Here is a 14,150-nt window from a genome sequence, read left to right as displayed (position 1 = left end):
AGATTTGGTTAGCTTCCCAAATCTGTACTGGAAGAACCCTAGCCTTGTACATTTTATTTATTATTATATGCTGTTTTTTTATTATTCTTGTTTTCTATCTAAACACACTTTGGTAGAGACTGCAAGACATGGGAGACATACAAAACTTGCGGGGCTTGGGGTCCGCCAGTACAATTGCAGTAGTTTAGATGAGAGAACTTTCTTTATTCTATGTAGCCTATAGTACATACTGTTGCGCCACTGAACTGATTTGTAGCCAAGTACTTCATTGTTGAATTGTACAGTTTCTGCAGCCCTCTATTTATGTTGCAAAATAATTCCTGATACCCAACATAATATTTTTGTAGTAATGTTTTGAATTGAGCTCACTGAACTATTGCTGAGTTCTACATGTTCTACATACATCTCTGTTGACCCTCAGATTTGAAGAACCAGTGAGGCTTCCAATCAGTGTTTGGTGCTTGTACATCAGTGTCATTCATCTAGAGCTTTATGTTTTAAGTCATTCATTAAGGTTAGGTTGTGGTGTAGAGATATGGTCAAGACTGCATTTTTGGATTAAAATGTTTTTCTAGGTTGAACAAAATATGTTGACCTAGGAACACGTCAAACTCAGCAAAATCAGGACGTACCGTTGAGCTATAGAGAACTCTATAGATATAGCTATATAGACAGCGAAGTAGTCTGTATTTGTCAGGTTTATGTGTCATCTGAGGCCAAACTTCAATTCTGACAAAATCTGATCTTAATTTTGACTTATATGTGAGTTTCAGTGACCTAGTTTTTTTTCCCTTTGTCTTCAGTTCATTATATGTCACCTGTTGTGTTGTTAAATATCCAGTTAGTCCTTGTGTTTAAAAGTCCAGAGTTCTCCCCTTTCAGTTATTAATATTATCAGTTTTTCCTGTCCAAGCTGGTGTCCGATTGTGATGAAATGGTCAATTATTTTCATGAATTGTATGTTAGCAATAAAAAAACTTTTGAGTGTTTGTATAAAATCAGTATGACTTTGCTAACATGTTCATAATGTTGATAACGTCTCTCTTGATCATGTGCTGTTGGGCTAAATACATCACTTGATTATCAAAAGAATTTGTATTCTGTTTCAGCTCTTCTAAATGATATTTCGATGTTAACTTAAGCATGGCGATTATGACATAATTGTGTCCTAGATCCCTAAATTCAGGACTGGTCTGGATGAGGCCTAACGTGGTTTCTGTTGAAATTGCTCTCTGTTCTCTTCTCGTAAGAGAACAAGGAAATAATAGAGGGACTTGTTTAGCAGGTGATCCAAACACATATTTTGTGGGCGGAACATCTGAAAAGAAAACTAAATCAAAGACACTGAGAAACAAGTCTGGCATCTCTTCATGGTTATTTCCAGAGACTGTAAAGGAGAAGGTAAAACGTGTTTATTCTTTTAATATGAAACTGCCTTTTTGCAGAAAGATTTATAGAAAGCAATTCTTACCTTAAGTTTGAAATTAACTGTTCAATTTCTGTACTTTACACAATGTCCTTTCTTGTCATGCTGCAGTGAAAAAGAAAGCAAATATTTGACCCAAAATGGTTGCACAGGTGTACTATTATTATTTGTGTGTTGTAATTTATTATGAAATAATCTTATCTTACATTTCTGACCCTAATTTAGCCTAAGGTACAGTATATATTAGTAAATGAAATGAAATGTTTCATTGCCAATCCAATCCTCAATACTGAGACAGTGTCTTAAGAGCTAGTCTCACCAACTAGTTAACAAAGGGGTTAGTAATCATATTTTTGTATTTAAGTTAGATTAACAGAAGTTAATAAAGAACTAAATAATAAAAAAAAAAGATAAGCTGGTTAAAAAAAATAGATGACTGCCTTATAGGACCAGTGTTTATTGCTGTGCCAATAAACAAAATTAAGCCTGCGTCTGCGACCTCATCATGACAATATATGCAGCCATATTGCACGGCTATGAGTGTAATAAGAGTACAAGTTAAACTTGCTAATGACTCACCTGCTGCTTCCTCATTCCCACATTGAAAATTTAGTGGCTAGAGGTATCATTCAAAATCAGGTCTTCACGTCCCCTCAGAGTTTTTTAGAGGATGCTCTGCCTCACGCTGACCGGCTCCTTTATGATTCCTCTGGGCCTGCTTCACATGTGGCACCTTCAACATTGGCTCAAAGCCCATGTACACTGTCACACTTGGCCTCTGGGTCATTTTTATCTCAATGTAACCCACCTCTGCATCAGAGCTGTGGCTCCTTGGAAAACTTCTCACCTGTTTAGTCAGGTGTCCTGTTGGGACTGGAATTGTCCAGAAGTAATATGGTCACGACAGAGACATACATCTTGGGTCGGGGAGGTGGCACAAGGGCAGGTGGATCTTGGTCAGATCTGGAGCTGCGCTTGTATGTCAACTGCCTCAGTTTTTCTAGCCCTTAAACCCTTCCTACTAGCCTTAAAGGGGCAACACATCCTGGTCTATTCTGACAACATGACCGTGGTGGCCTTTATAATCACCAAAGTGCCCTTCCTGTATCTCAGTTATCTGAAGTTCCATTAGCAACTGTGGTGAAATGTGAATAGTTTATTGTGATTGGCTGTTCTGTGTTGGGGTCCACGGTTGCTTTGGCAACGCGGGCTGTGTCAGAGCGTACCGGCTGCCGCTAAATGCAGAGAGTTTTCTCTATTTCTCTATGTTTATAAAGTTAAGACTGAATTGTCTGCTCTGTATATCATGACAGCAACCAAACCTATTTATCTGCTTAAACTTGTTATTAGATGTGTGTATGTGTGCATGCATGTGTGTCTGTTTTGTTTAATTTCTCTAATGTCGGTAATTGTTTGTAATCAAATTTTGTTCCCTAATGACAAAAAAATCTATTTTACAGATGTAGTCTGGACGAACCATATCTGCCTTTAGTTCTGAAGAAATATGTTGAAGTGATAGTGACTGACTTAAATCTGTGAGAAACATGGCCAGTCAAGGTACTATACTTTTTTAAATAACTATTTTATCATAAAAATGCTATAATGCAAGACGTCATTCTCTTCCATGTCAAACCACTTGGTGCTTTCACACTTGGTTCAACTGCCTGGTGTTTGATTGCTCTCTGCATGTGGAGCGTAACCATTGTATAAAATGTACTATTGTCCTACTTCAGCCTGATTCACAACAGTTAGCCTAAAGCCTATAATAATGTTTTTTAAATTCTCGTGGTACAGGTAGGTTTTTGCATGAAATTTGAGCATGGCATGACATTCATGTCATAAAATCATTTTGTTGGCAGATTGTAAGGATGATAAGAAACACATGTGTGTGAAATTAAATTATATTCCAATTTTCAATGTGCTTCTGATTCCAGATAGCCTGGGATTGCACAAGATTAGTATTTTAAAGAGTTTGAACCAGTTTGAAGGAAACATAGTTTGCTTTTCGGGTTAAAATAATTAATAATGGGACAATTAGAGATTATAATGTACATACATTGAAATCTACATACTAATACACACTATACTCACAGTTACGCCATGCTGATGTTGTTAACATTAATAATTTGACAATAAATTATAACAATAATAATAATTTGCAGGGTTTGATGTGATATGAACTAACTGAACAAGATTTGTTACTTGTTCAGATGAAAATATACAGTGAAAATTCATATTTGGGTTATATATTCCAATACATAGACTAGAATCTGTGATTACTAAGTAGGATGCCACACATTAACCTCAAAATATTTGATTCAGTCCCGCCTGGAGAACGAACTCACACGTGGAATATAATTCGTATAATTCGTCAAGAAATGCAATTCCACATATAAACAAAGAGGCAAAACTCACGTACTGCAGCTTTAACAGTGCTTCATTTTCGCGATTAGCTACAATTGTGTTTCTATAAGCAGTGAGCTGTACCCCAGACCGCGTTCATCATCCAGATGAACCTGTCGTCAGTCGAACCAGGATACACACCGAAAGTGCTAGTGTGAAAGCACAAATGTCAAAATATTTACACTGAATAAAACAGAAAATTTATACAGTAAACTTCTCTTTCCAAGGCCTTATTAATATTTGGTTTGGTTCTTGTTATTTATTTATATTACATGTTTAGTTGTATGTAGGATTCATTTCTCATTTCATCAGATGCAGGAAAAGTGTTAAAGTACTGCGCAGGAATCATCTTAACTGTCCTGCTGACCCATGACTGCGGTGTGGAAGCACTTGATTTCACTGAAACAAATGTAGATTTAGAGGTAGGTGAAGGTTTATTTGTTCCAATAATCTAAACATTTTTATTAGAATTCAGTAGCTACACATTAAAAGCACATTTAAATATACAACAGTTCATAGCAAATAAAACACAAATATGGAGCCCTGATCACGTGATCAACTAACCTGATAAAAATAATATATTTTGTGTTATGCTATTTCAGTTGAGACAACTGGATGGTACAACAATAAACGCAGGTCTGATTGACAGTTTTGTCCTCTACTCATACACACTGTTCTAATAATTGGCTAATACATTAATAATATACTTTTTTTGTGATGTTGTCTGTCAATGATTTTGTCTTCTCAAGTGACAACAGCGGCAACAGGTATTATTATTATTAAAGCTGTCAATTGTTTTATGCAAAACATGTATATATCTGTTGAAGTCACATTACTTTTTCTGTTTAGCCAACATACAAGTATTCATAAACATGAGAAGTGAATACAAAAACATAAAGACAAAGATTTGTCCTTATTTGCTTTTCCATGCTAATGCATATATATATATATATATTTTTTTGCAGTTTTTACAATGTCAATGACAATAAATGAAGATTTTGACATTAGTCTCAACAACCCAGATGATTTGAAGTACAAATTTTATGCCAGCAAAATTCAGTCAGCAGTGAGTATTTCATATTTTATAAAAACATTTTGTAATTAAAAACATTTTGATGCATTATTAAAAAAATACTGTGTAAATTATAGAAGCAAGGTTTATAATATGGAGTGTATATTTTAGTACTTTCAGGAGAGTAATGAACTAATTAAGAGAAATTATTAATTGTCATTAAAGATACAGTCTATTTAATAACAGTAAATCATTTTCTGTATGCTCATGTCTATTATTGCTACAGAGTGCCTGCGTATCTTTAAAATGGCCTATTTTTATTTCATAGGTTTTATCATTTTATGTCCTAATGTACATTTCTTACTCACTACAGATTGAAGAAAGTTACAAAAATGTGCCTGCCTATATAAAGGGTTCAGTAAGGGTGATTCGTTTCAGGTAAGGTCTACACCATAAACATTCACTCCAAAGGTCCATTTAGTTTTTTCCTCTTGTGTTAAAACAGCATGTTCTCATTGTTGTGGTTTGGGTGTTGCTCCACAGGCCTGGTAGTATTATAGCAGACTATCAGTTTGAGTCGACAACCAGCAGTCCCAACAGCCCCGACTTTGCAAACGCAAACAAACTGGTCGCCAGCACTCTCATAAAGCAAGGATTCAGTGTAGCTTCGGATGCTTTTGCTCAAAGTGGTAAGTCTAAACTTCTATTTTCATATTTTATTCCATTGTTCAAAATCTATTGCTTCATGCAAGATGTCAAAAATTTGTTCCAACCATGAATGTTACTTGTAAAAATGTTGAAGGGACTAATAAACCAATGGTACGTATAAGAAAGGTAAAATAAGGTTTGTGAACTTAACTTTCAGAACAAAGGCACTTGTCTGCAGAAGAATGGTATCCTCAGCAAAACATGGTGCTGAAATGCGTACGCCCGGATTCTGTTGAGGGTACAATGAGATGGACAGTAAATGGACAAGATCCTACACTAAACCCTGTTAAATACAGCATTTCATCTGACAGCAGCACTCTCACTGTGAATAACGTCAATGAGCTTGACAGAGGTGAGTCACAGATATCTTTGTCCTATTAACAATATCTTACACGCATCAAGATTAAAGCTGTTTGGTAAATATACTTCAGTACTAGCTGGCCCCAAGCTATGGAACCGTCTACATTTGTTTACCCAATACTCATTGTGTAGAATTAGCATAACTAGAATATCAAATAAATATCAACTTTATGCCAGTCACCCTTACTTTTCAAGTTTTAAGTGTGTTGTACAGTGTGAAAAAAGCTAATATTATATAAAATATATATTATTTGCTTTTTATTATTATTTTTTTTTTTTAAATCCTGTCTGGACAAGATAGTATGTGACCCACATAGGCAAAAACTTTGACAATCAGTGAAAACAAGCGTAAGAGTGTAATTTTAATTATTGTAGTGTAAGCGTGAGCAGCAGGTGCCTGGATGCAGTTCACTTCATGACCACAGGTGTCATTTCATTCTTACACATGCTGTAGTAAAAAAACAAAACAAAAAATAATTAATTATTATTTTTGAACTTTTCTGTTCTAGTGTATATAAGATCACTTTGCAGCAGTGTGATAAGAAGTTTTTATTGGTGAATATGGCTGTGTAATGTCTAGCCAGCATACTAGTTGGGCTCACTCCCTCTGCTTCTTAATGAACCATTTCCTGTTTGAGGGCCATATAACCAGAGGCCCGACATATATTTAAATGCGAAGTTTTGCCATTTTCATCTGCCTTACCGAGCATTCTTCTGATTATCTGCTGACTGCCTGCTTGTGTATTTATCTGCCTGTTTCACGTTTCTCTAGTCTTGGATTTGCCCTTTATGTTTTGTTTGCCTGGTTTAAACTGATGTATTGGATTAGAACCCATTGTCTGCCTTTTGACTATCGTTTACTGGATTTCCCCTGTACTCATTGAAAGATCGGACTGCCTCTTTGATATTGACCTTCTACCTGCCATAATGTTTCTGTTTGATGCTTGTGATTTAAATAAACGACTGCATATGGATTCGATATCGGCTTCCGCCTTCACATTACAAACTGTATCTGCACCCAATAATTCACTTTATTTGTATGCAAAAGAGTGCCCTGGACAATACATTCTTAACAAATTTCTAAATGTCCTAATAAACGGTCACTGTGTTTCACTGGTGTGATGCTATACTGAAATATACATTGAATGCGCTGCTCTTAATTTACCACATTTAAGAAAAGTTATTTAACACTATTCAGTAAAACAGTATCTTTGTTCTATATAAAATAATGAATGCATAAATAAACTTGTGTATATGTACATTTTTATTGTATTTGCAGGTCGATACGTATGTATCATAGACAGGACAATACCTTACATTCAGTGGCAGGATATAGTTATTCAGCTACTTCCCAACATCATAGTGGGTGCAAATGACAGGACGTTCCAGTGTGTTAACCAGAATGTTTTACTGACATGTTGTGAACAAACGAACAGTGTGGAGTGGACCCAAATATCGCCTGATGATGTTGTGACACCTCCAGGTTGTACAAACTAACTCTCAAAATATTCTTACAAAAGTTACTGACTGGAGTTTTCATTTACAGTAAAACATTTTTGTTCAATTCAACATATTTTAATGTTTTCAATTATTTGTATTTCATACAATCAGTGGATGGATGCCTCACATTAAACCATGCGATCAAAAATGGAAATTGTGGAAGTAAGACCTTTATATGTCAACTCAAGAGCACAGCGCTTCAAAGTTTCAGCTATGGCAAAAAAAGTGTTACTGTAAAAGCAGTGGACAATGGTAAACCTTCAGTTTTTTGTCTTATGACGTAGCAGCTTGTTTTCAGCTGTCTATAAGTAAATAACTGGTTTTCTTGTTTTCTGAAACTCAATGATATATTTCCTCTAGTGTTTAGCTGTAAAAATATAATGCTTGGAGATGGAATTGAAGGTGCTACTGTGACAGGACCCTGTGAAAAAGGCAAGGAAGGCACCATTACATATAGATGTAGATTAGGTGTATGGGAGCGTCAAGAGACAAACTGCATACTTCAGGTTATCGTAAATCTAGGAAAGCAAGTTCAGGTAATTTTTATCATCTATTGAATAAAAAATAATAGTAATTACCATCTTATTTCAAGTAATTACATTTCTTGTATTTACTTTGTAATTCAGGTTTTGCAAGTACAGGACATACCAGTATTTATGGCTGATCTTAGTACAGCTACACAGAATAATACACAAGAGATAACACAGTCTACTGTGACTGTCCAGACCATTGTTGAAATACTTGCAAAGGTTGCTGCTGTTTCACAAAACGTTATCATCAATCTGCCTGTGATGAAGGTATGTACATTATATATCAGTCAAATTGTAGCTAATCTCTATTATAATAAAATATTTATACATTATATTTTCCCATTTGATGAAAAATTGTTTCTGCTAAACATTATTTTTGTGTCATTTCCAGAATTTCCTTAAAACAGTGGATATCCTTGTTTCAACATCTTCCTTTTCCACATGGAAAAAATTGAACAATAACACCAGGGCAGATAACACCAGCACAGTACTTCTGAGCGCTATTGAGAATATTAGTGCCCGTCTTACAGATGCTAATTTTACGATTAATGAAGCATATATTGATTTAAGTAGAATTGTTTCAACCAGCTCCTCATATATTGCAATATCAAGCCTGCCACACTCCAATACTGAGATTACAATACCACAGATTCCTGCATCAACTCCTATAACCATTATAGTCTTCACAACTCTTGACAATGTCCTACCTACTCGAGAGACCAGTAAAAAAGGCATTATCAATCCAGATGTGCGCATCAATGGAGATGTGGTTGTAGTAAAGGTTGACAACAAAACGATTAACAACATATCTTTTGCGTTTGACATTACTAATCAGACTTTGAAAAATCCTCAGTGTGTCTTTTGGAACTTTATTCTTGATGCATGGGATTCCACTGGATGTGAAGTAAAGCACTTTATAAGTGGAGGGATTGAAACTGGCAGTGTTACATGTGAATGCAACCATACAACCTCATTTTCAATCCTAATGTCACCGTTTGCCATTGATCACCAAGTCTTAGCATATATAACTTACATTGGCGTAGCTATTTCGATGGCCAGCCTGATCATATGCCTGACTATTGAGACCATTGTGTGGAAGTCAATGACAAGAAATGACACATCCTACATGCGACATGTCTCCATAGTCAACATTGCTGTGTCTCTGCTGATCGCAAATATCTGTTTTATCATTGGAGCTGCAGTCGCAGAAAGTGAGCAGCCGACCTCAGCAGGACGCTGTAGTCCAGTGGTTTTCTTCATGCAATTTTTTTACCTGGCTCTTTTCTTCTGGATCTTACTGTCAGCACTGTTGCTCTTTTACCGTACAGTCATGGTCTTGTCTCAAATGTCAAGAGCTAAGATGATGGTCATTGCCTTCACAGTCGGTTATGGTGCACCTTTGCTCATAGCCATCATTACTGTTGCATCAACAGCTGGACCTCAAAATTATGTTACCAAAAAGGATGCATGCTGGCTGAACTGGAACGAATCAAAGGCTCTGCTGGCATTTGTGATTCCAGCTCTCACTATTGTAGCCATAAACCTTGTGGTTTTGATTGTGGTTCTGTACAAGATGTTGAGAAGAGGAGTTGGTGCCACAACTCAACCAGATGAGAAGCATGCCCTGGTGGTTATTGCCAGATGTGTGGCCATTTTGACTCCTATCTTTGGTCTAACATGGGGATTTGGAATTGGTACCACGGTGTCACAGGAATTAGGTGTTCATGTGGTTTTTGCACTCCTTAATTCACTGCAGGTACTACTTTCTATCTTTGTATTTGACTTTATGTTAAGGTTATATTTTTGGTCCTTAAAATGCAAACTGTAATTGTAATGTAAATAATGCAGTAATTATTATACTCAATCATAAAGTATAATAAATCAAATAATGTAGTCATGACATTTGTATCACTTGTGCAGGGATTCTTTATTTTGGTGTTTGGAACGCTTTTAGACAGCAAGGTATGATTAGATTTTTGTTGCTTGAAAATTTGACAAACCTTTTTGGCACATTCATTTTGTGAAAGCTATTTTCGAGTTATACTTTAACTTTAACTATACTTTAACTACTTTGACTTCTGTCATATCTGGTTACAGATCCGTGAGGCTCTGGCAGGAAGACTGTCACTAAGGAACCTTACCAGCTCTAACCGTACCAGGGTAAGTGACAGAAAAACAATTCATCTGATACATGAGATCTTCCTTGTGATAGATGTACTAAGTTTTAAATCTAAATTACAGAATACTAATGTAGGACCATCATCTTCAAGCGGACAGAATTTCTTTTTAAGAAATATAAGTAAGTGTAAAAGTTATAAACTTGATAAACAAATGATATACATGTACAATTATATTTATCTGTGTGTGTGTGTGTGTGTGTGTGTGTGTGTGTGTGTGTGTGTGTGTGTGTGTGTGTGTGTGTGTGTGTGTGTGTGTGTGTGTGTGTGTGTGTGTGTGTGTGTGAAATGTACATTTTGGTGAACTATTGCAGTTCTTCTTGATTGCTAAAACAATATAATTTCAAAAACATAATGCCATTCTTAAATAGCACACCAAAGTGAGCTAATAGTTTTTCTTGCTGGCTTTGGTGCATTTCTCAAATCAGAAATGAATTGTTTAACCTCTGCATCTACATTGGCAATTGTGGTTTATGGGGACGCTAATTTGTTTAATAACATGGGTATGGCACAGGGATTACAAACTGAAGGTGGTGTATGGGGACACTGCCAATGGTCTCATAAATCAAAAAGCTAATCAATCAAGAAAACTAAACAGGTCATAATGTTAAATGTGTGAATAAACTTAAATATATTTTTAGTGACATGCAATTAACTATTTGCAGATGAGTGCAACTCGTCTAGAGCCAGCATTTTCACAACTACATCTTCAAACAGCTCCTATTCCTCAGATACTTTTATGAACGCTTGATCAGCTACTTCATTAACGAAAATCTACCTTATCAAATTGTAACCAGATTTGCTTTCTATTTGTTATTTTTATATAACGCTGTTCTGTTCTGTCTGATTTATATACAAAATAACAAATAAAAAATATTTCATTGTTTCACTGATAACGAAATGCCTCCTTATTTTAAACAAATAATTAATTAACTTTCTCTCTTGAGCGGAATGGAATACATAGATTTGACAGTAACACATCTTCACAAAGTGACTTATGCATAGGTTGAGATACACGCAAAACAAACAGAAAAAACGAAATCGGAGGATGTATGGATAGGGTAGTTTCAACAGGTACAGATATAAGTTAAATCCATAGTTTGAGTTGTAATAGAAAGTATTATTACTATCCATTCACTTTCTGTATTTAATTTAGTGAAAAAGTTGATTCTAACTGTATTAAGTATTAAACTGACATCTATACAATTTATAAAAGTAATAATATTGTAGTATAATTTCATACAGCAGAAAGAGCAATGCTACTGAGTAAGGAAAGTGCATCATATTAAACTTTTGTGCTTGAGTGATTTCAGATGACTGTGTTATGCTCAAATTCTCATGCAGGTAAAGCTCTATTACATAGTTAATATATAGATATAAACAAAAACAAGAAACCAAAAAACACTCAGACAGATGATAACCTGCTTTTTAAAATTGTGGGATGAAAATTGGGTTCTAGTGGAGTCATAATATTATTATTAATATTATTATTGTTTAAATAATAACATGATTTAATATATAGTAGTTATGATTCATAATAAAAACAGCATTAGTAAAAAATTGACTGGTTGGTAACATTATTGCAGAAAACCTAACACCCCTCTAGGTTCTGCAGCCACTCCATCCCACTGGTTTTATAAAAATATGTACCTCTGTGCACTTTTTGTGCAACACTGTTTTTACGTATGCACAGATTCAGAGAGAAATGTCCACAGTGTGATACCAAAACACAGTAAACCCAACGTTATTACGCTGATATGGGTATGTATTGCAGCAGTTCACAATTCAGCTATCCGTGGATTGTTGATATAAGTTAATGTTGGAAATATGCCCCACACCAAATCCAACCCTATCCTAAAATATAAACTAATATAAAAACATATTTGTCGATCCAACCGTGCCATTTGAACATCCTTTTACATGGATTTGAACTGTTTTGTTGAACCCGAGTTCAAACCTCTCAAGTACATCTCTGTACTCCGTGAGCTACCAAACAAACTACCATATATGAAAACCCATAGATATGAAGCTGGATATGTGTGATACTAACATTCAAAGGCATCAGTTTTCAAATAACCCAGCATATTAATATCGTTTTGAAGTCATAATGTGATATTCTCAATCGGCGAAAATGCGCAAAATTAGTGTGAAAAAGAATAGAAGGTGTCAGAGTTTTACTGCCTCTAGTGTTCATTTCTTTTGAAAACTGCAGTGATATGTACTTTTTAATAAGCATTTAGTGTCTCGCTAAAAAGTGTGCCAAGGCACGTTTATGCCACGAGACCAGGTAGGTCCATCCCCGCCGGTGAACACAGCTGTGATCTATTTTGTCCCTCCTCCCCGCCACTCCCATTCCAGTAATTACAGTTTTGTGATTTATTTGATCTGTCGCCCACGACGACACATACCTTCAAACCAGGCTCCTCCTACTGTGTTCATTATTAATATCTGTATGCATATATTCCAGGTGTTCATGTGTTTTCATGAGTTAATCCCTTTCTTATAACTTACTCTCTGTTACTTTATTCATTTTTGTAGCTACAGAATTCTATAGACCATAATGGTTGAATAAATTACATTTACATTTTGTTTTTTCGCATACGCTTTTATCCAAAGCAAATTACAACTGGGCATGTTTAAAAACATTTTTAAATAACTTTAGATAATTTTAGTTTAATTCTTTTTAGTATGTGTGATAATGTCTAGTGAGATTTGGGCTTATACAACTTATTTTAGTCTCTCCTAAAATAGTATAATAGACCTGGGAGTATAGACAATTTTTATTATTAAAACTTTGTTGCAGAACAAAATGTGCAAGTCTCTTGCAGTATTATTATATAATTATTTGAACTAAAGAATTTGAATAAATGTTTATTGCTAATATTAATTGCTATTAAGTACTATTGGTGTTTTTTTTATATATTATTGGTTCTATGAACTTTTAACTTGGTAGTATGCACTGCCTTTACAGGAACACCTAATCCACGGCTGATTTTATTTTAAATTTGAATGACCACACAGTCCAAATTTTGCATGTCTGCTGTGTGCCTTTCAGTTTTGTCAGAGCACTTTTGAAGGATGATTATCAATGAGTTTGACGTCAGTTCATGAATATACTGTTACGGATGTTGGTTGCGATGCTACGGTTTGGTTCTCTGGTACAATTCATGAAAAGGTTTAGTAAACACTTTTGTGGGAAGAAGGATCCTGAGAGCGAAGGAGCAGGCCCTGGTTAGGAAAGGTCATTAATCATGAGCACTTCCACCTGCTCACCCTCCAGACGTGGAACCACCCACAGCGTTATAGCCAATGATGGCCTACAGCTATCCCTAGGACAAGATGCTGAAATTTTGCATGGCTTAGATCAGTCCAGCTAAAAAGGGCCCAGAGACAACCGGCTGAAGAGCGAAAAGGGTTAATCTTGTTATTTGTTGCTTATTGAGCGGCCTTCCTTTTGCTCTGTGGTGACATAGAGAAGACACCCCTGACTGGGAAGAACCTACGTTTCTTTCAGTTTAGATTTCCTATTTTCTTGATTGAATAACAACGTCAGTTTTGTTAATTCATCATCTTGCGGGTTACATTTTATATCAACTAAACCCTCATTTCGTACTAGGATATCACAAAACGCTGAAAACAAAAACAGAAAATGATTCATATTCAAATGAATAAATAGGAAAAGAAAACGTTCTCCTTCAGCTTCATCTCATGTTGCGCGTTTGAATGTAACGCAACCTCGCATTTGAATATTATTAATAGAATAGGATAGAATAATCGGAAATGACAGCAAAATACCGTCTTAAGTTTTACTTAGTCTCTTGAATGGAATTATTAACCTTCATGGGCATGTTTTGTCATTTTGAATGAGCATGCAAAACAGATGCATTTCCATGGATGCTTATTTAACAAACAAATACGTTTGAAAAAAAACAAGACACTAATTTGCAAGTGCGTTCCTGAAAAAATAAATCTTTTTTTTTTAACCTTTACTTTCACTGAATGTTCTACTAAATGCGTGTTTACAATAGCGTAAA

The 14,150-nt window shown here is 35.3% G+C and overlaps 1 protein-coding gene across 1 annotated transcript; it reads left to right on the top strand.

The window, feature by feature from the left end:
- Nucleotides 1–1,320: 1,320 nt before the first annotated feature.
- LOC122324297 (adhesion G protein-coupled receptor F5-like) lies at nucleotides 1,321–11,012 on the top strand. Its single transcript, XM_043218608.1, has 18 exons — nucleotides 1,321–1,401; nucleotides 2,887–2,983; nucleotides 4,142–4,251; nucleotides 4,432–4,465; nucleotides 4,579–4,596; nucleotides 4,795–4,895; nucleotides 5,215–5,279; nucleotides 5,385–5,530; nucleotides 5,707–5,901; nucleotides 7,189–7,392; nucleotides 7,521–7,661; nucleotides 7,770–7,945; nucleotides 8,036–8,206; nucleotides 8,331–9,695; nucleotides 9,860–9,901; nucleotides 10,037–10,099; nucleotides 10,181–10,238; nucleotides 10,782–11,012. Exons 2-18 carry the CDS (start codon nucleotides 2,971–2,973, stop codon nucleotides 10,865–10,867), a joined length of 2,988 nt encoding a protein of 995 aa, XP_043074543.1. The 5' UTR covers nucleotides 1,321–1,401; nucleotides 2,887–2,970; the 3' UTR covers nucleotides 10,868–11,012.
- Nucleotides 11,013–14,150: the final 3,138 nt, after the last annotated feature.

This window comes from Puntigrus tetrazona, chromosome 20 (genome assembly GCF_018831695.1).
Source record: "Puntigrus tetrazona isolate hp1 chromosome 20, ASM1883169v1, whole genome shotgun sequence".
Classification (NCBI taxonomy): Eukaryota; Metazoa; Chordata; class Actinopteri; order Cypriniformes; family Cyprinidae; genus Puntigrus; species Puntigrus tetrazona.
This window is presented reverse-complemented; position numbering and strand designations above follow the sequence as displayed.